General features: G+C 40.7%; 4 protein-coding genes across 5 annotated transcripts in view; all 4 read left to right on the top strand.

The window, feature by feature from the left end:
* Positions 1–14,937, top strand: part of LOC105560509 (monocarboxylate transporter 10) — a 19,941-nt gene extending 5,004 nt beyond the window's left edge. The window contains exons 3-10 of one of the 2 annotated variants that reach the window (XM_012009680.1): positions 7,205–7,759; positions 11,256–11,407; positions 11,504–11,777; positions 12,313–12,451; positions 12,915–13,080; positions 13,218–13,464; positions 13,600–13,746; positions 14,127–14,937. In XM_012009680.1, coding sequence (XP_011865070.1) covers positions 7,264–7,759; positions 11,256–11,407; positions 11,504–11,777; positions 12,313–12,451; positions 12,915–13,080; positions 13,218–13,464; positions 13,600–13,746; positions 14,127–14,374 — 1,869 coding nt within the window. In that variant the 5' untranslated portion in view covers positions 7,205–7,263 and the 3' untranslated portion in view covers positions 14,375–14,937. Of the gene's footprint in view, positions 1–7,204; positions 7,760–11,255; positions 11,408–11,503; positions 11,778–12,312; positions 12,452–12,914; positions 13,081–13,217; positions 13,465–13,599; positions 13,761–14,126 lie in introns of both variants that reach the window. The other variant, XM_012009681.1, reaches the window with a different exon arrangement.
* Positions 14,938–17,469: 2,532 nt separating this feature from the next.
* Positions 17,470–18,065, top strand: LOC105560507. The gene has a single exon (XM_012009677.1). The coding sequence runs from the start codon at positions 17,497–17,499 to the stop codon at positions 18,010–18,012; it is 516 nt and encodes a 171-aa protein (XP_011865067.1). The 5' UTR covers positions 17,470–17,496; the 3' UTR covers positions 18,013–18,065.
* A 6-nt stretch (positions 18,066–18,071) lies between these two features.
* Positions 18,072–18,770, top strand: LOC105560562 (putative protein MSS51 homolog, mitochondrial). The gene has a single exon (XM_012009773.1). It carries the CDS (start codon positions 18,072–18,074, stop codon positions 18,768–18,770), a length of 699 nt encoding a protein of 232 aa, XP_011865163.1.
* Positions 18,769–23,115, top strand: LOC105560508. The gene is made up of 3 exons (XM_012009678.1): positions 18,769–19,520; positions 19,787–21,324; positions 21,392–23,115. The coding sequence occupies exon 3, from the start codon at positions 21,439–21,441 to the stop codon at positions 22,693–22,695; it is 1,257 nt and encodes a 418-aa protein (XP_011865068.1). The 5' UTR covers positions 18,769–19,520; positions 19,787–21,324; positions 21,392–21,438; the 3' UTR covers positions 22,696–23,115.
* The last annotated feature ends 738 nt before the right edge of the window (positions 23,116–23,853 follow it).

Raw genomic sequence — 23,853 nt, 5'->3', positions numbered from 1 at the left:
CCTACGGCTAGTCTCTGATTACAGGGTCTCTAGGCCGACGACACGCACGAAAACGCAAGTGTAGAAGTCGCGCGCGGGCCGGCCAATCGCGGCCGAGGATCCCCCCCGGGAAAATGAGCCGGCCGTTTCGAAATTCTCAGCCGCGATTGGCGGAATCGCGCTTCCAAGTTCCACGCTCGACTCAACGGCGGTTCTTTTTTCTACAAGCCACCGCGCGCTTCCTCGGCGCTTGGAGGCCTTTCGGCCTGTCCGGCGCCGTCGGTCCCGTTCCCGGTCGTCTTCTTTAGTTTATGCCCGACGTCGCGATCGGTCGGCCGATCCTCTCCTACTTGCCGTCTGCAGCCGGGACGCCCGTGCGGAAGTCTCTCTATCTCCTCTCTTATCTTCCCTCCCTCCTGTTCCGCGCGCGGAGTCGGCGCAATTCCGGGGAAGTTCGCCACAAGCTCGCCACACGCCCGCCACACGTGCTCCCGAGGATCACTTAAGTCGGTATGAAATCAACGAGCGCGATCGCTTCCCCGATCGCGCGGATTGCTCTCTTCTTTATAGCCGTATATAGCGCGCTGCGTGGTCGCGTCCTCTCGAGATAAAATAGGCGTGCGATCGGACATCGTGGAGAGGAAAAAAGAGGAGGACGGACGCGGAGACAGGCTCGACGTTTGTTCTCCGCTTTGTGTGCACTTTGTCTTCGAGCTCCGCACTTTTCACGGTTTCTCCCGTCTCCACGCCCAGTGAGAAATAATTGGTCGAAACGACGTCAATCTGACGGCGCCGATGTCGATCGACATCGTTTCGACATCGCCCAGTGAGAAATGATTCGTCGATCGATGTCGAAACGATGTCGAATCGACGGCAATTTGACGGTATCGATGTCGACTCGACATCGTTTTGACATCGATCGACGAATCATTTCTCACTGGGCGGTCGTCGAGTCATTTCCCGCTGGGCCCCTCCAACGTCTCTGATTATTTTTTATTTTATGTCAAGTGCAAGGAAGTGCCAGAAAAGTGGAGTAGCTACGAAGACCTTCGTCTCCGCGTGCGTGGAGGAAGAGGAATTTTACTTTCCGTGTGCCACTGCTTTTCCTCGACGAGCCCCGGTCAAGTCGCGCGGATTCTCCTCGGTTTTCTCCTCGAGCTCTTCAAGTCGCTTTCCCCCGATCCCCAAGGCTATTTACGTACCAAACAAATTCGACTGATGCCCGTTCCTGCCAATACAGATGGAACTTTCATCTCGGTTTAAATTACTTTCTACCTTTTTCCAATTTTTGAACTGTGAAAAGATCTAAAGTGAGTTAAGCCGAGATTAAAGTTAATCCGCATTGATAGAAACGAACGTAAATTGAACGAATAACGAGGCACCCTCGATAGTGAGATTAAGGGCCAGTTTCGGTTAATTGCTAACCGAAGGTTAATTGATCCTCTGTCTCTTCTTAAATAATTATAAGATGGAAAAAGATAGGGAGTCGACTGCACTCTAGTTAACAGTTAACCGATGTTTGTGAAACTGGCCCTGAAACAAAATGCTTAGGCTTGGTTTCACCAACGTTGTTTAACTTTAAAAGCTTTTAGCTTAATTCGTTCTTGGTCCCTTCCCAACTGTTACTTTAGAGAGAGAGACAAATACGAATTAAACTAGGATTAAAGTTAAGCCACGTTTGGTGAAACTGGGCCTTAGACCACCGAAATTTGAAGTTACTCCACTTTATTTCTCGCCAGAGATCATTTTGGTTCAATTATTGCCCGAAAAGCCGAGCCAAAGCGTCCGATTTATAATAGTGTAGCCATCAAAGATCGATAGAGCATTAATTTACGCACCGTCGAGCTCCAAGTTTTTCTACTTGTCGCTTATTAAATTCATTTAAGGTCGGTCGATCGACCGATCGGCACGGTCAAGATTGGAAGCTACGTCCTCGGCGATCCTTGGTTGTCGGAGCGCCTTGATTCTCGTAGAGCATGAGGAGAAGCGTAGAATTCGCGCGAGAACGGAGCACGACGGGAACGAGAGAGGTCGGCGGTTATTTTAACGTACCGAATTGCTAAAAGTGACTCCGAGCCGGGTCCGTTTCGGTGTGCCGCGAAGGCGGGAGAAACAATAAAGATTCCAGGCCGAAACTAAAGGAGATAAACCAAGACAAACGCGTGTCCGCAACGGTTACGCTAATGTGATAACGATGTATTTTCGAAAGACATAACCCGGTCACAGTACGGGAATTCTGTAACTTGCAATCGATGCCTTTCGGTATCGTTAACTAGCGACAGCCAATGGCGAGGACGATCTTCGAAAAAGACGCAGATTTTCGTTGGTTGTTCCAAGTTAATCGTTATCGAAAAACCTCGATAGCAAGTTACGGAATTCCCGTACAAAAATGACTCGCCGATCGATGTCGAAACGATGTCATCATTGGCTCTTTCTAAAGTTTGTACACTGTTTCAGCCAAACGCGCAGTCTATATATTAGGTCATCCAAAAAGTTGTGAGAATTCCGGCAATCTATCGCATTTGGGATCGGTTTGTTCGGCAGTGCGTAGGTCAAAGCTTATTGGTGAGGGCTCGTTTAACAGATGGCGCTTTGCTCTTTCAAATGCAGGTCTTGTGTGGCAAACAAAGCGAGCAACATTGAATGGCGCGATCGCGAAGATGGGCAGCCAAAAGCTTCATTTACGCCACGCTATGCCGTTTTGCTTTCGGAGAGGAAACACCGCGGTGGAAACCACCCGTGAAATTTGCAACATTTACATGGAGGATGCTGTATCAAATCGGACAGTAAGCCGATGGTTCGCGCGATTTCGTAATGGCAATTTAGGGCTTGAAGATGCCCCGCGGTCTGGAAGACCTTCCACACCACTCGAAGACCACCTGAAGCAAACAGTGGATGAAAATCCTGAAGTGTATTGGAACTCTCACAAGACCTCAACGTTCCCAGTACGCTCCATGACAATACATTTTTGTTTTAGAGCCTCAAAAATTCTCAGAACTTTTCGGATGACCTAATATTATACGTCTATGCTGGAAACCAGCGAGAAATGATTCGTCAACTCGACGCCGATCGACGAGTCATTTCTCGTTGGGTTTCGCGATATGGCTCGAATTACGAATTAGTGGAGGGCTATCGCAGCACGGGGTGAACGTGCCTTCTCCGATTCCGCGAACCACGTTCCGCAGATCGAGCCATGGTGTGAAGATACAAGGTGAAGCAATCTGGTGGAGGCGCAGTGTCAATCAGAAGTGGCCCAAACTACTGAATTGACCAATCAGAAATTTACCCCAACCTTCAAGCTGCAAATCATTGCGGTTGAATGCAGGAAGAACCAATGAACAATTTGCCCGAAAAATTGGTTACATGCGCAATGTTTCACCTTGTATCTTTACACCATGGATCCGGTGGCCACGCGCGAATATCGCGTTACCGTACGCGCTCGCCCGACACGTGCGCGTCGGCGCGATCTGACGCAACAACGGCCGGCGCTCACGACACGCGAGTATTCTCTATTGTTCTACCAGGTCGAACCACGAAACGTATCGACGTTGACTGCCACGGTGGTCACTGATGGCTACCAACGTTGCTTCAGAAATGAAATATATGTCGTAAGAGATAAGAGTCGTTTAATATTAAAAAATTTGAACGGCATAATAAAGTAATTAGATGAGAACACGCGGGCAGAATTTTCTTTTAAAATTTATTCTGAAAATATTGTAATCGTGGGACAACACGGCATTTCGAAGAATTTTATGAGAGTTTTCTTGTAATTTTGCCATACATTGCACTAATAATTATACTTAGTATACATTCTACTAGTAAAATGTATGGTAAACTTCCAAAAATTATTAATAAAATGTATGGTAAACTTTCAAAAAAACTCTCATAGGTCCGATTTTTAATTTTCTGGTTAATATTAACTAGATAGGCGATTCCTTGTCTCTTCTTAGATAATAATATAGAAACGAATGGGGAGTCAACTATAAACTTGTCGTTAACAGTTATCGTTAACATGTGCGTATTCTTATTATACAAGAATTTCGTGGCGTACTCGGTAAAACATAAAAAAACTCAAGGTTTGTACGATTATCTGCCTTGTGCTGATAATTATACATATGTTACGAGTGATAATTATACTTATATTACCCGCTACACGGTGTTTCGCTACAATTCTCAATAAAAAAAAAGATACTTTGTACATGCTTTGGTCATGAACTCGCTGTCCGATACTAAATTTTAAAACGATAGTTAACTTATGCCCGTCTCTACCACTGCAGATTAACTTTACTCTCGGCTTAAATTACGTCTCATCTTTTTCTAATTTTTAATACTAGAGAAAGATATATAAAGTGAGTTGAAACCGAGATTAAAGTTAATTTGCGTTGGTAGAAACGGGCATAAGTGTAAGATGGAATTTTCGTGTCACGGGTTTTGAAAAGAATTATCTTCTCTCTTTTTCTCAAATGAACTCTTCTAATAATAATATCTGTAAATGTGAACAATCATCTCGTCCGGTTGCAGAGATAGCTCGCCCTTTCTTTTATCTATTTATCGCGTATAACAATAACTTATTCGTACGTATACATCAACCGCGTGCCGGTCTGACGTTAGGGAGAGGTTGTCGTTCTGATAAAGAAGATCTTACTCCCTCGGATCTATTTATAAATGATATTCCTGGTCGCCTACGCGTTTTCTGCCACGCTCCCAACTTGCGCCGAGGAAACGATTTACGTTCGTTATAACCTTTCGAGAGGCGGAGGGAGGCGCGTGATCGATGTATATCGATGATTCATTAAATTGTTGAGAGCTATTAAACGCTTGACGTGAGCAACGTCGAGCGCAGGCTCGGGTTCTGGAAACTGATACCAGACTATCTCGTTGGGCGAAGACAAGTAGAGGCAGTGGGAATTTAAGTTCTGGCCTCCGATGGTCTCTATCCACCTTCCAGTGAGAAATGACTCGTCGATCGATGTCGAAACGACGTCGGATCGACATCGACACCGTCAAATTCGACGTCGTTTCGACATCGATCGACGAACCCAGCGAAAAATGACTTGTTGATCATCTACGATCGCGCGTTGTACGAAGCGAAAAACGTGGAGGGTTTTCGGTCGTCCGACCCGGAGACAGGGGGAGGAGGAATGAAATAATGCACAAAAGATTTTCGTAACGCGAGCCAACACGTATCACCACCTCACCAAACAAGAATTGTTATTCCAGTTTTTAGTGCAAATCGAATTTCAGCGAATTTCATTAATGCCTAAAACACGTAGATACATATCGTTTACATGCGCCTTGAGTTGCGCATCGCGACAGCAAAATAACATTCGAAATCGACCACAATCAACTGATTAAGATAAACTCCGAACGGACCGTTTGTGAGCTTCATTGAAATAAAGATTCGTTTCACCTCGTGATGTATAACGAAACGCGAATGAATTGGACCTCGTATTTCCCATAAGCGATTCAGCGATTTCGGCTCGACTGCGAGCAAGTATAGTACGTCGTAATCGCGATAAAATAGCTGACAGCTATTAATCCGCATATTTTTGACGTATATAAAGCCGAAGCTAAAAATAGTTTTTACTTCAAGAAATGCAAACACGGAAAAAATACGTTCTTTGACTTAATGTCGTATCGATTGCAAGATTAGTCTAAAGTTGGCCAATTACGCTGATTGCATCAACCGTTTGCTAAGTCTTCCCTTTAATACGATTATGATTGTAAAGGTCTGTATAATTGCTGCGATATTGCGACAAAAAACTGGAAGCCTATTAAGGCCGGTGTCCACGATGACTATAGAACTTGGCCCGAGAAATGTGTAGCCAATCAACTTGCAGCTTTTGCGGAATAGCTGCAAGTTGGTTGGCTACATCTCTCGAAACTAGAACTTGGACCAAGCATCGTGGACACAGGTGGCCTTAACTTACGTAAGAAAAATGTTATTATCTTTCAAGATCTTTACATAGATATTCTTTTGGATGATTATCGTGAGTGATTATCGCGTTGTCCAAACATGAGCAATATTTAGTTTCATGTAATGCGTTTTACCCAATGGAATAATGCAGACACAAACACAAAATTATACTGCTTGTTTACACGAAATGCAAAACTAGACCACCTGAACCAAACGCGTTTTCCTTTATTTTCCTTCGCTCGCGGAACCTCATTTCATATTAAAATATTACAAGAATGTCTTATCGCGCGGAGTGCTGTTTACCCAATGTAGATATAATCAGTGCGCTATTGCGTAATAGGAACACTTGCGTTTTCGTCGTAGGAAAATAATGACGTTACGCCGCCTAATAATTTTATTTACGCGCAACGACTACACGTTGCGCGTGATCTAACAATAAATTTTCCATTAAACAGACTTTACTCCAAGGGCAATAAATTCATGGTGGGACCAGCAGACGATGCCTGTTAATTTTGCAGAGACCCGCGCTATCTCATATTAAAAGCCTATCTCATAATAGGGGGACTTTCCTCTAATTGTATTAATTAGCCGCGAGGATCATCAGCTTCTCAAGTTATTTCGTCATCCGTGCGATTAGATTGAAGTCTCGATACCTCGCTCTTTCGACGGGCGTCAAGATTCGCAGCACAATATATATAGTGCGTAAATCACGCACGACGCATTGTATCGCGATATTTATCCAACTGAAATCTTTATTTAATCGACCGCGGACATTCGCATACGTTATAGGTAGAGCTGAGGGATCAAAAGGATCCCGCGATAGACTGACGATCACCAGGCGGCGCGGTCCTCCTACCTTACACCGATGTGTCAAATCGGCAAAGGTGCAGTTAAACGATTAAGTAACGCAGTCTTTGAAGCTACATCGTCTGGCTTCAAAGACTAATCAAGCTCGCGTCGCGGGACTTTTGTGTAGCGGCAAACGGGCCAGCAAATACGCTGTTGCGCATCTTCCATGCGCGACGAGAACGCTCGCGGGCGAAAAAATTCTCTTTACTCACGCGAAACCGACTGGAGATTTTTTAAATATGTATTTCTTTAACCAAAACGCATTGAAAGAGACAAAGATCAATAACGTCTCTCTCGTCGAGGAAGGAGCGAGATTGGCTCTCGATTAGCCAAATAAATTGCCATCACGTGTCAACGTGGTGATGGAAGATCGCATATGAAATACTTCCTTAATAGAAGCTATCGAATCGTGTATATTAATTCAACTGGTAGAGCTCTAAGTTTCTTCTTTATCGAAAGTTGCAGATATCTCTCCAACGAGCGGAGCCAGTAATCGACCAGAATAATTGCCGATAACGATGGCGATCAGCGAGGAGGCCGGCGACGGGGACGTCGGCGGCTTCGGTCGGGAAGGTGACGGCGGGTCGATCCTAACGATCGATCACACTGCCGCGGGTGATCCAATCGGCACGTCGAATCACGCTCGGCGCCGTCAGGCCGACCTCGACAACTTGGATTCGGGTGAGGGCAATCCCCTTCTGGCCGGGAGCGCGCCAGTAACGGTTGACGCGCCGACCGGGAAGCTGATGAGAATGCACAAAGTGGAGAACGCGGTGGCGGCGCAGACGGACGGAGACGCGATGTGTCGAAAGGTGGACCCCGACGACGAGGACCGCGCGAGCGAGGCGGCCGTCGGGCCGCCCGACGGCGGTCTCAGGGCCTGGCTGGTAATGATCGCCAGCTTCACGATCAACGGCGTGCTCTTCAGCATCATCAACACGTATTCCCTCATCTACCCGGAGCTGCAGAAGCGACTGGCGGAGGCCGGCGAGACCGAGGTCTCCTCCAAAGCAGGTGCGAAACTTGTCCGGCGTATTGTTGAGTTTTCCCTCGTCTATCTTAAAAAAAGAATTGCATATGTGTGCTTTATTGAATTTGTATTCTTATGTGATATTCCGGAGAATCGAAAACTTATTGGCGATATTTAGCTTCGAGAGTGACGATGATATGATACAATTGTTTAATTAGAGCGTTTCACTTTTATACGAAGAAATTTCATCGGGCGTTAATTCGATTATTAATTCGATCAGGAAGAACTTCACCGAATTTGAATTACGAAAAAGTGACGTAAACATGTGTGCATATTCGCGCGTATTCTCAAAAAACCAGGTGCTGAATCGCGGATTTACGGAGAGAAAATACCGGCAAGCTCCCCGCGAAGAGGTAATTGCAATAGGTAAAGAATTTACTAAGATTATGTCAATTTATCGTTCTCGAGTGTGTTTAAAGTGTTTGCTCGACGATAAGGCACGTATGCTCCTTGTAATTTTCCGAATTTCTTAAAAATGAAAAACTGGGTTTGAATTTCATCATCATAAGTTAATGTTGAATTTGTTTTTATCATAGCAGTCTGTATATTGTTAGAAAACAAATACTTTCGTCGATTCTCTCGCATAAACTTATTCAAATGACATTTTAAGTTTCCGTGTTTTGATAGTACGTAAAAATTTATCGTTATAAATTTTCGATGGAGTTTTTTAACGATTTAATTTATTATACAGATCACATTAATTATGAAACTGATGAAAGGAAGGAGCTCAGAGCCGTGACACAGGGTGTTTTAAAAATAATTTATCAAAAACGATGTAAAACAAGTGTTTTTTAAAGAAACGGTTTAACACTTTATCACGGCCCTTAGCTCTTTTCTTTTATCAATTTTGTTATTCGTCAAAATCTTAGATCTTTATTAACATTAATTATGATTATCGCATTAAGTATGGTGTTGACATTGGAAATTAAAATGAGATCTATCCCGAAATCAAACTCTAATTCGAGAGAAACGTGAAAACTCTTATAGCTTGAAATGTAGCAATACTTGAAGATGTCTTTCAATATTTGTTCTTAGCCATTTGATAAAATATTTTATTTCTGTCCACTCTTGAATTTTAGGCCTTTTCTCCAGGCCTTCGAGGACCTCCATGCCTAGCGGCGTGATTTTTTCTGAAAGGTGTTTTAAATTAAAATGCGAATATATTGAGTTGATGAATAACTTCGTCCCGTTTTCAAACATTTGCGCACTTTATATACGAGTTCAATCTGCTATCAACTTCACACTTATATGACGTATTAAACATTTGAAAGTAGCAATTGAACTGAAACTTTACTGTCAAATTTGTTGTCGTCGATTGATGTTTGCGAGTCGTGTGAATTTATAAAGATGGATAAAAATCAACATCACTTTCGGCGTATTATGTTTTTTTTATTTTCTAAAAGGCAAAATTGCAGTTCAGACCAAAAGAAAAATATGTTCTGTCTACGGAGCAGATGCTATTGGTGATTCCGCCATTCGTAAATGGTTCCGACGATTCCGTAATGAAAATTTTAATCTTACGGATGAGAAACGTTCTGGACGGTCCTCCGAAATTGACAATCACGAAATCTTGACCTTGATTGAAACTGACCGTCATAATACAACTCGCAAGATTGCTGATATCACTGATTAAATGTATATCGACAAAATATAACAAGTGTAAAATTTTTGGTTTAAAAACAGGACGAACTTATGCATCAACCCAATACAATATTGAAAAAAAAAACACATTGAATTTAGAAAGAGAATGAGGTGAAGAGAAAATGAACAATACAATTAATACGTATATTTGTTGTATTCTTTATTATTTTATTTATACTGTTGGCCTACTGTGGGCTCTGTTTCACGCAGGTTCTTTTTACCTCTTGTGACGAAAAATTCGACTATAACTTATATTGCCCCGTTATACTGGCAGCCTGTGAAGTTCAATTAACAACTCTATATTCAAATGTATTTATAACGTATATATAAGATCTACTAACAGATTGCTTGAAAAGGATCAAAGCCCATGGTCGAAACGTAGCGTTTTTAAATAAAGAAAAGAAAATTTTTGCCAGTTACGGTCAAATAATATAGTATACTTAATTTGTATTTTATTTATAATTTGTATATATTAATTGTACATATATAGCAAGAAATTTTGGCATGACACTTTAACAACTTTTTAATTTCGCTTTAACGTTGATTACACAACTGCATTAAATGATACGGATAATATAGATACGGATAAGTTATCTTTTGTTAATCACCATGATATCGACCTTAAATTTATATTAACAGTACAACCGTTTTTCTTAAATATCGGAACAGCTACATGGATCTACTTATACTCGTATTAGTTTATACTGCGTAATCGATAATAGAATTTGAAGTGCGAGATTAAAAATGACTTTAAAAAATCGGATTTTGTTTCAAATAACCGCGTGACGATCGACGATTTAACGTTCCCGATACGGCGCGGACCTAATTGCGTTTCATTATACCGTAATTTTTCGTATCGATTGTACGCGTGAATATCCGAAGGATTCTCGATCGTTAGCACGTGCGGTTCGACGAACCCACTATCCAGTCTCCTCGAGTTTTCCTCAGTTTCGATAACGTATCAGTTACGCGACGTCTTTTTACTACTGTTGTATATGCGTTTGTCTTCGCGTTTGTTTCGCCGTTTCCTCTCTTCGCGTTTAAATCGTTAAACCGCGAGGGCAAGAAGTTATCCGACCGATGCACAAATTAAAAGCCATGAGATTGATCGTTTACACAGGGCCGGGCCCTTAAATACCGATGGTCTAAATTGTACGACAATTAGACAGTCATTTATAGTAATAGAGGCTGATTCGTGCTACTTGTTAAAGCTGCTTCATCAAATGCCTAATCGCCGGTCCTGCTTGTAACGAAAAGAGAAATATAATTCATAAATTGCCGACCTAGATACGCGCTAACTTACAATGTGCATCCGATCGATCGCCACGATCGCTAATTGACGTAATTATCTCGTCCATTGTTAATACGCGCACATTTATTGGCCCATCTCTTTATTATTCGCAATGAAGCGATGACACTGCTTCTTGTGCGCGAGGCCTGATGTTCAACATTCCAAATTAAATTAAATAAATCGACCGCAACTGGCAGAAAAGTATCCTTCATTCAGCCAAGAATACACAACGTTTCGGCCTCTAGTTTAGGCCCTTATCAAGTGGGATCTAGGGAAACAAAGTTTCAAATGGAGTTTGCAATAACGCGGAGATATTGAGTCGCCAATTAGGCGTTATTAGAAATGAAACACCGGGCCTTAATCATATGGAGTTTACTTATATAAGTTAACATACAACTGTCGAGAATACAAATTAAGAAATAAAGTACGTAACGACACGAATAATGTTGAAGCGATGGATCTCTCGCTTCGTAGTGCGGCCATTTTTAAAATTCGTCCCGCGGGAATTTTATTATTGCTCATCGGGTATCATTTTGGAATTGTTTCAGCTTTGGTTGGCTCGCTAACTATCGGAACCACGTTCTTCCTGTCACCGGTCGCCGGTATACTGACGGATAAATTCGGCATCCAGACAACCACCTTCGTGGGAGGTGCGATCGCGTCCGTTGGCCTGCTCCTCTCCTCGCTGCTAACGGACAAGGTAATGGGAGGGCAATAGAGCTCTTTCCTAATCATCTTGCGAATCTCTATTTGCTGCGGAATCATACACGGAATCGTCGTTTCGCGTGTCTGCCAGGTGGAACTGCTCTTTTTAACGTACGGCGTTATGTACGGGCTTGGCGCGAGTCTCGCTTACACCCCGAGCCTGGCGATATTGGGCCACTACTTCAAAAAGTATCTCGGCCTGGTGAACGGTATCGTCACGGCCGGAAGTTCGATATTCACGACGCTGCTGCCGACCCTCATGGAATTCCTGCTACGGCGTTTAGGCCTGGAAGGAACGCTGAGGAGTCTGGCCCTCCTCACGGCCATCATCATGGCTTGCGCGATCCTTTTCAAGCCGATACCACGTAAGCTTTCCTTTACAGCTCGTAGGCATTTGCGTAATTTGCTTGCGTTGATTAATACGTTATTGACGCAGATATATCAGTTGCATTTAGTTTAATCATCTTGCGAAGTTGTTAGGTCAAAATTGATAAAGTTTTTACAATAAGATCCCTGATTGTATTTATCTTGTACTTTCTGTCATGATTTTCTCTGATATTTTACACGTTACAGATGAAAATTTGTTCCCCTTTTTCTAAAATAGAGGATCGCAAATATTTAAGCGAAGAAGAATTTTTCCATTAATTTTACGATATAAAATATTGGCTTATCTTCGCGGCCATAGCGTTAGTTTCCGCATAAAACGCCCGGTCAGCAATGCGTTAATTTTGCTCGGTTTGCTTTTCTTTATTTACATCGACGAAACATATGATTGTCATTCATTTAAGATTAAAAGAGCGCAACAGATTTTACGTAAAATTGAGTTTTGTTTTTCAAAATTAATGCATTTCGAAAAAATTTGGAGTTAACAAGGGGTTTAACGAGCACACATCTTTTCAGTGACTACACCGCAGGGGGATGAATCGCAAGGCAAGACGAAATCGATACGAAGTCGCCTGAAAGAATTCGTGAACGTATCTATCTGGAAGAAGAAGCGATACGTCGTATGGGCTAGCTCTATTCCTCTCGCTCTTTTTGGGTGAGTCGGCTGTTTGCCCTATCATTATGCTTAGTTTTGGCAAATTCACTGATTGCGAATGAAATATATATCTCAGTTTATCGCGGTTCGTGACACATAAGTACGATGAAGATTGAACCGAAATAGAAATGATCCAGATAAGTCGCATGAGTAGCTGTAATATGTCACGAAAACCGAACCCAAATAGATAATCCCAATAAATCACTGTAATCGCAAACTAATCAACGTTTGATTACATTACAGTGTCTGAAATCTTTTATTTATTTATTTATTTTAACAATACTTTGAGTGTTTATCAGCTCCACGTGGTTGCTGACCTTTCTCCCGAATAGATATCACTGCTTCTTTTATTGAACAATCCCCTCTCTCTCATTTAACCGTAAAGAAATTGACTTTTTCCACATAAATCCCATTATTTTATTCTACTTGTACAGAGATAAAGAAAACTTGGTTGTCATTTCAGATACTTTGTCCCGTACGTTCACATAGGAAAGTTCGTGGCCACGACGTTCAAAGATGCCGACAGCAAGCTGCCAGTTATGTGTATTGGCATCACTTCCGGTATTGGCCGTTTAATTTTCGGTTACATCGCCGACTTGCCGAAAGTGAACCGAATATTCTTGCAGCAGGTGAGCACCCAAGCAGGAGCTTCGGAGGAAAAATCACAACGTCTAAAATTCTTTCAATTAAAAATAAAATTTCTACTTTTCTTTCTCTCATTGGAACTTTAATGTTTTGATAAAAAAAAGTGGATACTCTCTTTCAGATATCGTTTTTAAGTATCGGTGTTCTGACGATGCTGCTTCCGGTCACCAAGTCCTTCTTAATGCTTCTGGGTATCTCGCTGGGCATGGGGTTGTTCGATGGATGCTTCATATCATTACTTGGCCCGATCGCGTTCGACATTTGCGGCCGCAACGGCGCAACTCAGGCCATCGGCTTTCTTTTGGGGATGTGTTCTATACCTCTCACGGTTGGCCCGCCGATCGCGGGTCTCCTTTACGATCATACTGGTAATAATTTTAATAATTTGCCTCCACGTACCGATAACAGAGTAAAAAAGTGGGCAGAGGGCAGGGAATTTTCCTCGTTTATTTTATTTCGTACAACGAATGATTAACAATGCGTGTTACTTGTGCTATTATCAGGTAGCTACGATTTGCCTTTCCTGCTAGCCGGCATTCCCCCGATAGTGGGAGCGTTGACAATGTTTCTAATAAGGTGTGTTAAACAAAATGACGATAGAAGTTCAAACGATCCTGAGAGTCTTCCGAGTAAAGCGGATTGCCAGAATGGTCGGTAAAACCAGGTATCTGTATATCATCAATTTTTTTTTCATTGTAATGGATTTTGTAATGCTAGAGCAAAGAAATGTCGCCTTTACTTGCCTTCACGTTTCCGTTTGAAAAGAGGCTTCTCGCAATATGTGTCACATAATATCTTTGTTCTAACCAGCCCAGTGAGAAATGATTCGTCGATAGATGTCGATTTGACGGTGTTGATGTCGATGCGACATCGTTTCGAGATCGATCGACGAGTCATTTTTCGCGGGGAGTATTGTGTCAAACTTGCTTTTGCGTAACTGTTTAGTTTAGTCAGACTAGTATGTTGTCTCCGCCGCACGCTTGTTGCTCATTTAATCATATTCCATACTTTGAAATAATGAAATTTGCAGGGGGAATGAGAACTAATGATTTCTTACCGGCGGTCGCCGTCGAGAAAAATTGTCAATCAGCGGTGCAAGAGAAGTACCGTGCGACGTACGAAAACCTGCCATCGTCTCAACGCTATCGCGTCAAGCAACCGGCTGAACTGCAAAACAGTTTAGCATACAAGTACGGCAATTACTGCAGATATTCGGAGAGCGTACCGTTGCTTTACGGAGAGAGGATCTCACGATGTCGTAGCACAAGTTTCTCTTAACAAATTCTCGACGCTTTACATGTTTTGAACTCATTTTGATACTGCAAATTCTTCTGCTCTGAGGAATTTAATTCGTTTGTAATTATTATCTATTCCCAGCGAGAAGTGACTCGTTGATCGATGTCGAAACGATGTTGAATCGACATCGACACCGTCAAACTGATGATTGAATCAAACGTCAAATTTGATAGTGTCGATGTCGATTCGGTGAATCATTCTCACTGGGTTAAATCAAAGTAAAAAATGGAATCTATATCATATTGTAAAATGTTATTTCTCTTTGTATGTTGCGACGTATAATGAATGCACAGAAAGGAATATGTATATATATTAATTTTTACTTAAGACATAATTAATTAGTTTGATTATAATAATAATTTCTAACTTTGCGTTCTGAAAAATGGCAACAACCATATTGTATCAGTTTTAGCATGTCCTAAAACGTGTAACTAGTTTTGAAAGAACGTACTTATCAAAATGATCGAATTAAGCTTTCCAGATACAGAGATATATTTTACAGACATATAAATCAAAACATCGAATATTAAAGAGAAAAAAATTTACTGTTTGAATTATATATTTATTAGAATTGTATACCTGATTAGAAAAAAGTTATGCAAGCGAATACGATATACAGGTTGTCTGATAAGTAACTGATCAATCGAAATATGTAGGTAGATTAGGGCAAGCTGAAGAGAAAAGTCAGATACCATGATGCAAAATTCGCAATAGTTATTGAGTTATTAATTATTACGTCTAAGCGAATGAGTGCGCAGAAACCGGCTTCCGGCTCGGTGGGCGTAGTGTCGCTCGTCGCTCAGCGCCCACCACCCACCACCCACCCTCTTGTCCGCGGCGCGCGAGCTACGAGCGACGCTACGTCCACCGAGCCCGGCCTTCAGTCAGAAGCCTATTTCCGCGCGCTCATTCGCTTAGATGTAATAATTAATAATCCAATAACTATTGCGATTTTTGCATCATGGTATCTGACTGTTCTCTTCAGCTTGCTCTAATCTACCTACATATTTCGATTGATTAGTAACTTATTAGACACCCTGTATAGATTTCAATTAAAACGTGCCTAGTAGAAATAAGAATGTGATTATAGTAAAACTATGATTTTATTACTTGATAAAATAATAAGTAGGAACAGTTTTATTCTTCGATATTTAACTTTTTTCTCGTAGAAATAGGAATAACAAAGAAAATAAACAAAATTAATAGTTGCGTGAATTAGGTTTTCCCAATTAGCCCGTCATGGGCGCAAACATGGATGCATTTGTATCCAAAATTTTAGCATTATTAGCTACGAATTACAAAAAAAGTAGTAGAATTAACAATACACGATTTCATTTGGCATAGTAATTTTTAGAAATTTTTGTTAATAATATCGAGAAAATGAGCAATCATGAGACACGGTAGTGTCTCGCGCCAAGTATAAGGTAACTAGAACCGCGCGCGCAAGACCGACCGTGTAGTTTACGCGAGTACGCGTAGTTATAATACATGAAAGATGTTTTTCTTTTTCAGCTACGAGAAATTTCAACTCATTTATGTGCATCATAATTGAAAACTAACAATTATGTGCGTAATATATAGTATATATGAGATGAAGTAGCGTTTAAACAATTATAAATTCTATTAAAATCAACATTGATATCTGGCTATTGGCCAGATAGCATTTATTTTTTAAATATTTTAATGTATTATACGTATATAAATTTTTTAATCGATTACATTACGTAACTTCTATGCTCTTGATTATTTGTGTCACAAAGGATCTGCGATTTATACAAATTATTTCACTGTATACATTTTTTAATTGACTACATTATATAACTTCTATGCTACTGTTGATTATTTGTGTCACAAAGGATCTGCGATTTATACTATTTTACTATATATTTTTTGTTGTATTGTAGAACAAAGATTCACAATGTTATAACTGTTATTAATTAGCTATTTTATGCATGTAACTAACTTCATCGTTGGAATATTTCATTCTATTATTATAGACTTAATTTAATGAGAATTAAATTAATAAAAGGATTTAAAGAGAATATATATCAGAATAAATATTTGTATACGAAACAAACAGCTATGCCACAGTACAATAATTGTTATTTTGTACAAGAAATGAATATGCTATATACAGAAATATATCAATACTGTACGAGTGAAAAAACAGTATCACTTATTGTTAGATTCATACTTAAACCACTCCTCAATCCATTATTCGCGGTATTCTAATAGAGCAGGAATGAAACAAATTCAAGATTAAAATAATTCTTCAGACTTGATGATTATTTCTACTCTCTTTTGTTTTCGAAATTGTAATACTCGCAATTTTATTACAACTTTTCTTCCGATACTTTGGTGATTTTCGCGATTCTTGGAATTTTGAAAAATTGATAAAATGTTAGATTGTATAATTTTTGTTTCTATTTTTGATTGTATAATGGTTAGTTACTTTTTTTGGTAACTCGTAACTTTCTCTCCATCTGTAACTGTAACTTAACTTAGTTACATTTTGTTGATAATTGGTAACTAATTAAATATATATATATTTATAATTACATTAATAGTTACTTTATATATATTTTAAACCTCCACAGATCGCATTAGGCCTTGCACTTGCACATAAATGCCTTTATCGATGCTTTACAATTCATATGCAGATTTGATATTTTTATTTTCACTGTAAGAAAGTAACTCCAAAATAACGATTCGCTACTTTTTGAGTAACTATAACTGTAACACGTTACTTTTCAGAATTGGTAACTTCCTAGTGAGAAATGATTCGTCAATCGAAAAGTCATTTCTCGCCAGGTTGTAACTGCAATTATAGATATTTGTATAAAGTAACTTTCCTAACACTGGTTCTAATATATAATGGTACATTAATTAGAATAATAATTTATCGGAACGTTACGGAAAGAGGATTCGAAGCATGAAAACCGATTTACGCGCGCGCGCCAGAAGACACGACCCACGAAATCAAAACATTTCAACACACTATGCGTATTTATTATAAGTGAACTTGACTATGGATCTGGATAAAACGTTGTGTGCTTCTCTTAGATGGAAGGAGTCGTGTGATATAACGAGATCAGTTAGGAGTCATGGAATCCAAAACGAGAAATGAGATTAGTATCGACTTATATAACAGATTCTTCTATGCGTCCGTGTGTCACGTTTGCAAACGGTTTGGTGACGACTTCTGTTTAATGCCGTGCTCCCGTTGCAAATTGATCTACTATTGTGGTCCGGAGCATCATGAGCAACACTGGGAGCAACACAAATTGTTATGCAACGCCGTAGAGGACGTGTTGCAAATCTCCAGCGCGGAAGATTGTGGTGAAACGTTGAAGAAGTGGGATAACAACAGCAAAATTACATTCATGTGGCTAGTTTCAGAGAAGCTAGGTCGTCCCCTGGAGCGGTACGAGAAGCAAATGCTCCAGTTTCCTAGAGAGTGCCTCGTCTGCCAGGAACTGGACGTTCAGTTGCTGGAGGATTGTCGGGACTGCGCTGCGAGCTACTGCAAAAATCACATAGACAGTATTGAGCACAGGGAAACCTGCTCGCCCCTGGCATTGTGTTTTCGTTTAAATTTAGCAACTTTAAAAATAAAATAGACTATCCTACGACTCTGCATTTCTCGCAACAGGTTTCCAGCACGAGTACGTTTCAGGACATGAGCGACTTTATAAACACTTACATGCAAAATGTTTTGACTAACTCGGAAGCGGCATCTTTCCTGCAAGTCGCACGCTCGCAGTTACTGACACGTCCGTTAACGTTGTTTTATGCTATGCGATTATTAGAGTATGCCCCGGAACGTAGAGACCTAATCATTCATGTTGTAGACGCGAATGTCTTAGAAGAGTCAAGCTTAATGGGGTGGAGTGTCTTGCTAGATTTAATCGATGTATCGTCAGTCATAATTGTAATGATTGGGCCGACATTAAAGTTACAATCCCCCTTGTCACGCGATTTTGATGGGTTGCGGCGGAAAAAATATCTGTTAGAGTTTCATCCTGTGTTGTATGAGGAGTACGTACGCAGCCCGTCATTCGTCAAGCCGGATCTGGTTGTAGGATTTAACGCGTATATTCTGTATGAACTTGACTCCCCTAAAGAAACGTGGGCGCCGGCCATACGGCTGATAGCGAAACAGAATTGTCCATTCGTTTTAACGTGTTACGAGCGACGGTATTTAAAGTACAAGGCTGATAGGATAAACACCATCCTGGACAGGGAGATAGACTATCTGTACAGCGGAGAGAATCCATTCGCAAGTTTGAAGCCGAACAGATGTCTCAAGGTACAGAAGGTACAGAAGGTGTGTTATCAGAATCAGTGTATACTTGTTTACAGGAGTCTCTGTCCATAATTTAAATTGGAATTTAAGCGACCGACGCGAACTAAAGGATGTGTTTGATGTCGACGAAGACGACGTAACGCGCGCAAAGTGATCAAGAACACGCGTGTTCAATCAAACTTAACGTTTAATAGACGAAACGGACGAAACGTAGAGAAAATTTGTTGTGTTTTTACGAGACGAAGGTGCCCAGACCTGACATTTCCACAGGAACCACTTATTTATAATCTAAAAATACTAAGGACCATTTTCTATTCATAGAGTCGATTGTTCTGCATCAGCCGAGTATAATGGATACAACAGCTGACACGTGGACGCAGTAATTTAAATATTAATACAAATTTGTAATCAAGACAAGCCTTCGTTCAGTTGACCAACAACCAATAGAGAACAAATTGACTTTATCTGCCATTATTTTGACGGTAAAATGAGGTTTCTGACAACATCTCGACGTTAAAGTGATGACAAATGACAGGTCAGGTTGCCAGTTCCGAAGCAAGTTCTCATTGCCGTTTACAGATAATGAATCACCGTATAGACTATAAATGCAACACCAGCAAATTACATTTTATGATGTAATTGGAAATGTAAACGAAAGTACTGGATAATTTAGAGTGTACGTGACGTAAACTTTAGATTTTCGATATCCTCATAACAGGACTTCGGAACGCGTCATTGGAGACAAGCGGCGCGTTACAAACGCGGAGAGACAATCGCCGATTTACCCCTCGACAACCCACGAAATCCAAACATTTCAACACTGTACGTATTTATGATAACCCAGTCCCCAACGAGAAATGACTCGTCGACTGATGTCGAACCGACGTCGAATTTGAAAGTGTCGATGTCGATTCGACGTCGTTTGGAAGAATCGTTTCTGATTGGAAACCCCAGTAGCACAGTGCATTGGCTAAACATTGACCCAATATTTGATTGTATTGGGCCAGTGTTTAGCCACTGCACTGTGCTACTAGGGAAGTGAACTTGATCATTTATCTAGATAACACGTTGTGTGTTCTTCTCTTTAGATCATAGGAGACTGTCGTATCATACAATGAGACCAGCCAGAAGTCATGGAATCTGAAACGAAAAATCAAATATGCTTCAACAACTTCTACGCTACCGTATGTCACGTTTGCAAACGGTTGGGTGATGACGTTTCTTTAAAGAGGTGCAGTGGCTGCAAGTTCATCTTCCATTGCGGTTCGGAACTTCAGAAGCAACACTGAAAGCAGCACAAATCGTTATGCAACGCCGTACTGGATGTGATGTGAACCTATAACATAAAAAAAGTATTATGTAACAGAAGTGGTATAATAAGAAGACGGGCTTCATGCAGAGAAGTTAGGACGCCCCCTTCAGATGTACGAGAGCGAAATGTTCCTGTACCCACGGGAATGCGTTGTCTGCTATGAACTGGACGGTCAGTCGCTGAAGGATTGTGGGGATTGTGCCGTCAGCTACTGTAAAGATCACATAGACGGTAGTGAATATAAGAACATCTGCGTACGTGGCCCTGGGATTACGTTTTTGTATAAATCTACACCGTATAAGTGGCAACAGCTCTATGAAACTGGATTACTTAGCAAGTGTTTCCAACACGGAAACGTTTGAGGACATGAAGGAATTTACACACGAGCGAAATAGAGTTTAATGTTCAACAGACGCAACGGAAATCATGTGTTATAGAAAATTTGTATGAACTATCGTCGCGAAATGTTAAAGTGACGAAAAATAACATTGACCAGCAATGAAATGATTCATCGATCAATGAAATATCGATACCGTCAAATTTATGTACATCGATTCGACATCGTTCCGACATTGATCGACGAATCATTTCTCTCTGGGTAGGTTGCTATTTGCGGAGCGATCTGATTTCAATGCTTGCATACAAGGTGCACGTGTTGTAAATGCAACGCCAACAAATTTATATATTTCATGATGTCTTTGGAAATTAATGCGGGAACATTAAAACTCCCCAGTAAGAAATAACCTGTCGATCGATGTCGAAGTGATGTCGATACGTACATCGTTTCGACGTCGATCGACAAGTCATTCTCGCTGGGTCTAGCGTTAAATCGTGGTCAGAAAAGTCGTCCGACGTTTCGTGATAAATTTCGGAAATACAATATACCATGCGAGATATTATACCTTTTGCTCACTGATATATGCACTGACGCATTATTAGAGCAAAGCCAGTGTGAAATGGTTCGTCGAAACGGTGTCGATCGACATCGACATTGTCAAATTCGACGTCAATTCGACATCAATTTCAACGGATCGATGTCGACGACATCGCTTCCACATCGATCGACTAGTCATTTCTTACTGGGAACGATATGCATATCTATGCTATGACACACACGAATATTCCGAAATTTGTTCTAACACGTTGGTCAACCTTTTTGACTATGACCGTACGTGGCGTAACTATATTTTCGATATCCTTAAAACAATTCGGAACACGTGCTCTTGAAAAGAGGGTTAACAGCACGAGAAGAAAATTACCGATTTCCGCATGCGCAACAAGGCACGACCTACGAAATCAAAACATTCTACCACTGTAAGTATTTATACTAAGGAAATCTGACCGTTTACTCAGATAACACTTTGCGTGTACTTCTTTCTAGATCGAAGGAGACCTTGTCGAATAATATAACGAGACTGTTCAGAAGATATGGAATCAAAGACGAGCAATCAAGTACATATCGCCTATAACGACTTCTTCTACGCTACCGTGTGCCACGTTTGCAAACGGTTTGGTGGTGACGTCCCTTTGAGAAAGTGCAGTGCCTGCAAGTTGATCTTCTATTGCAGCAAGGAACATCAGAAGCAACACTGGAAACAGCACAAATCGTTATGCAATGCCGTACTGGAAGTGTCGCGAACCTGCAACATAAAACCGTGTACTGCAACATTGGAGGAGTGGGATACTAAGAAGTGGGGATTCATGGGTCTAGTGTCTGAGAAGTTAGGACGTCCCCGTCAGGTGTACGAGAGCGAAATGTTCCTGTATCCAAAGGAATGCGCCGTCTGCTATAAACTGGACGATTATTTGCTGAAGGATTGTAGGGATTGTGCCGCCAGCTACTGTAAAGATCACATAGACAGTAGTGAACATAAGGATATCTGCGGACCCCTGGGATTATGTTTTCGTATAAAACTACAGCGTATAAATGAGGACAGTTTGGGGACTCAGAGATACTTTACACGTGTTTCCAGCACGGATACGTTTGAGGACATGAAGGACTTTATAAAAACTAATGTAAATATACAGTCACCCTTGGGCACGTCCTATGATCTCGTGGAAGCCGCACATTCGCCGTTTCTCACGTGTCCCTTAACGTTGTTTCATGCCATGCGATTATTAGATTATGTCCCAGAACGCAAAGATCTAGTCGTTCATGTTGTAGGCGCGAATATATCAGAAGAAAGAACCTTATTAGAGTGGGGAGTCTTCTTAAATTTAATAAAAATATCATCACTGACGATTGTATTGGTAGGGCCAGAATTAATATTTGACTCCTATACGTTGCCCGATTGCGTATTGCAGCAGAAGGAATGTTCGTTTGAGTTTTACGCTTCGTTATACGAGAACTACGTACGTAGCTCGTCGTTCGTGAAACCGGATCTCGTCGTAAGTTTCAACGGGTTTCTTCATCAGCATGAACTTGAATCCCCTAAGGAAACATGGGCGCCGTCCATACCGCTGATAGCGAAACAAAATTGTCCGTTCGTTTTAACGTGGAGGTACACGAAAGAGCATTTGGAAGACGAGGTTGAAAGAATTAACACCGTCCTAAATAGGAAGATAGACTATTTGTATAAAGGAGAGAATCCATTTGCATGTTTAAGACCGATTAGAGTTCCCATGCCGCAGAAAGTGATGTATCCGAATAAGTATGTAATTGTCTACAGGAGTCTTTGTCCGTAACTATTAATGTAATTCAAGCGACTAATAAACTATCGGTTGTGTTGCCGAAGAACGCGTAGCACGCACGGAAAGAAAGACATAAGTGAAATCGATCTAAATGTTTAATACACTCAACGGAAAACATGTAGAACGTTTATATGAATAGTCAACGAAAATCGCGGTGTTTCTGCACGAAACAAAGAGATTTAGACCGGACAGCCCACAGGGAGCTTGCATATTCATCATCTAAAAACCCTAGGAATCATTTTTTACACGTAGAATCATAGTATCGTACACTAGTACTTCATAATAGATTATAAATATAATGGCTGACACGTGGATACAGTAATTTAGTAATAAGTAATATAATTTTGTGACAAAGACAAGATTTTGCGTCAATTGTTTGAGATGAAGTTTTATATTTTGATAATAAATACTGGGCATGTACTAATTTAAGTGCTAATTATTTCTCTTCACCGATATTTCTGAAAATTCTGATGTCACATGTTTGTGGACTGTATGAAACTATCTATGACCAAAAGAATGGCAGTGCCCGAGGGTCCCTGGTAGTACTGTAGCATGCCGTTCGTGTAAATATCGTGTACTATTCACGAAGTACATTGTGCACACTATTTTCCAGAAATTTCCTGGTCAACATTTATTGTCATCGTTTCTGTATTTTCTGTTTTATAAAAAATGCCAAGTATGGTCAAGGAAAGGTTGTTAATTATAGCTGGCGATATTGAAGACTATTCTGATTAGTTGACGTATTGCCAGTTCTACAATGAAATGGTTGAGTTCCATATTTTCCAAAATTTATGTTATATCACTGTTCTTTGGGGATTACAACTAAAGACATTTTAGGTAATATTTCAGTTACTGCAGGGGTATTATATAAAGTGCCTGTGGTGAAAAAAGCATGGTGTACTGCGGAAAAATATTTCTTTTCAGAAATGTTAACACCCGGACGTGTCAGCATAGAATCTCCTAGTTGCTAAACAGCTTTCTTTTCCTCTCTTGCTGTACAGAAATACTTGGTAGGACACAGCTTACAAAGATACAGCATTACTGTTATAAAGAAAGGAATATACATTGAAGAATATATTCTGCAGTTAGCTAGATGTACGAGTATTTAATACACCCAATTGTATGTACAAGGAGTTTTTTTGCACAGACTTA

Source organism: Vollenhovia emeryi, unplaced genomic scaffold (genome assembly GCF_000949405.1).
Source record: "Vollenhovia emeryi isolate VEMERY1.0 unplaced genomic scaffold, V.emery_V1.0 DF939228.1, whole genome shotgun sequence".
Classification (NCBI taxonomy): Eukaryota; Metazoa; Arthropoda; class Insecta; order Hymenoptera; family Formicidae; genus Vollenhovia; species Vollenhovia emeryi.
The sequence above is the reverse complement of the archived record's forward strand: the minus strand, read 5'-3'. Positions and strand labels throughout refer to the sequence as shown.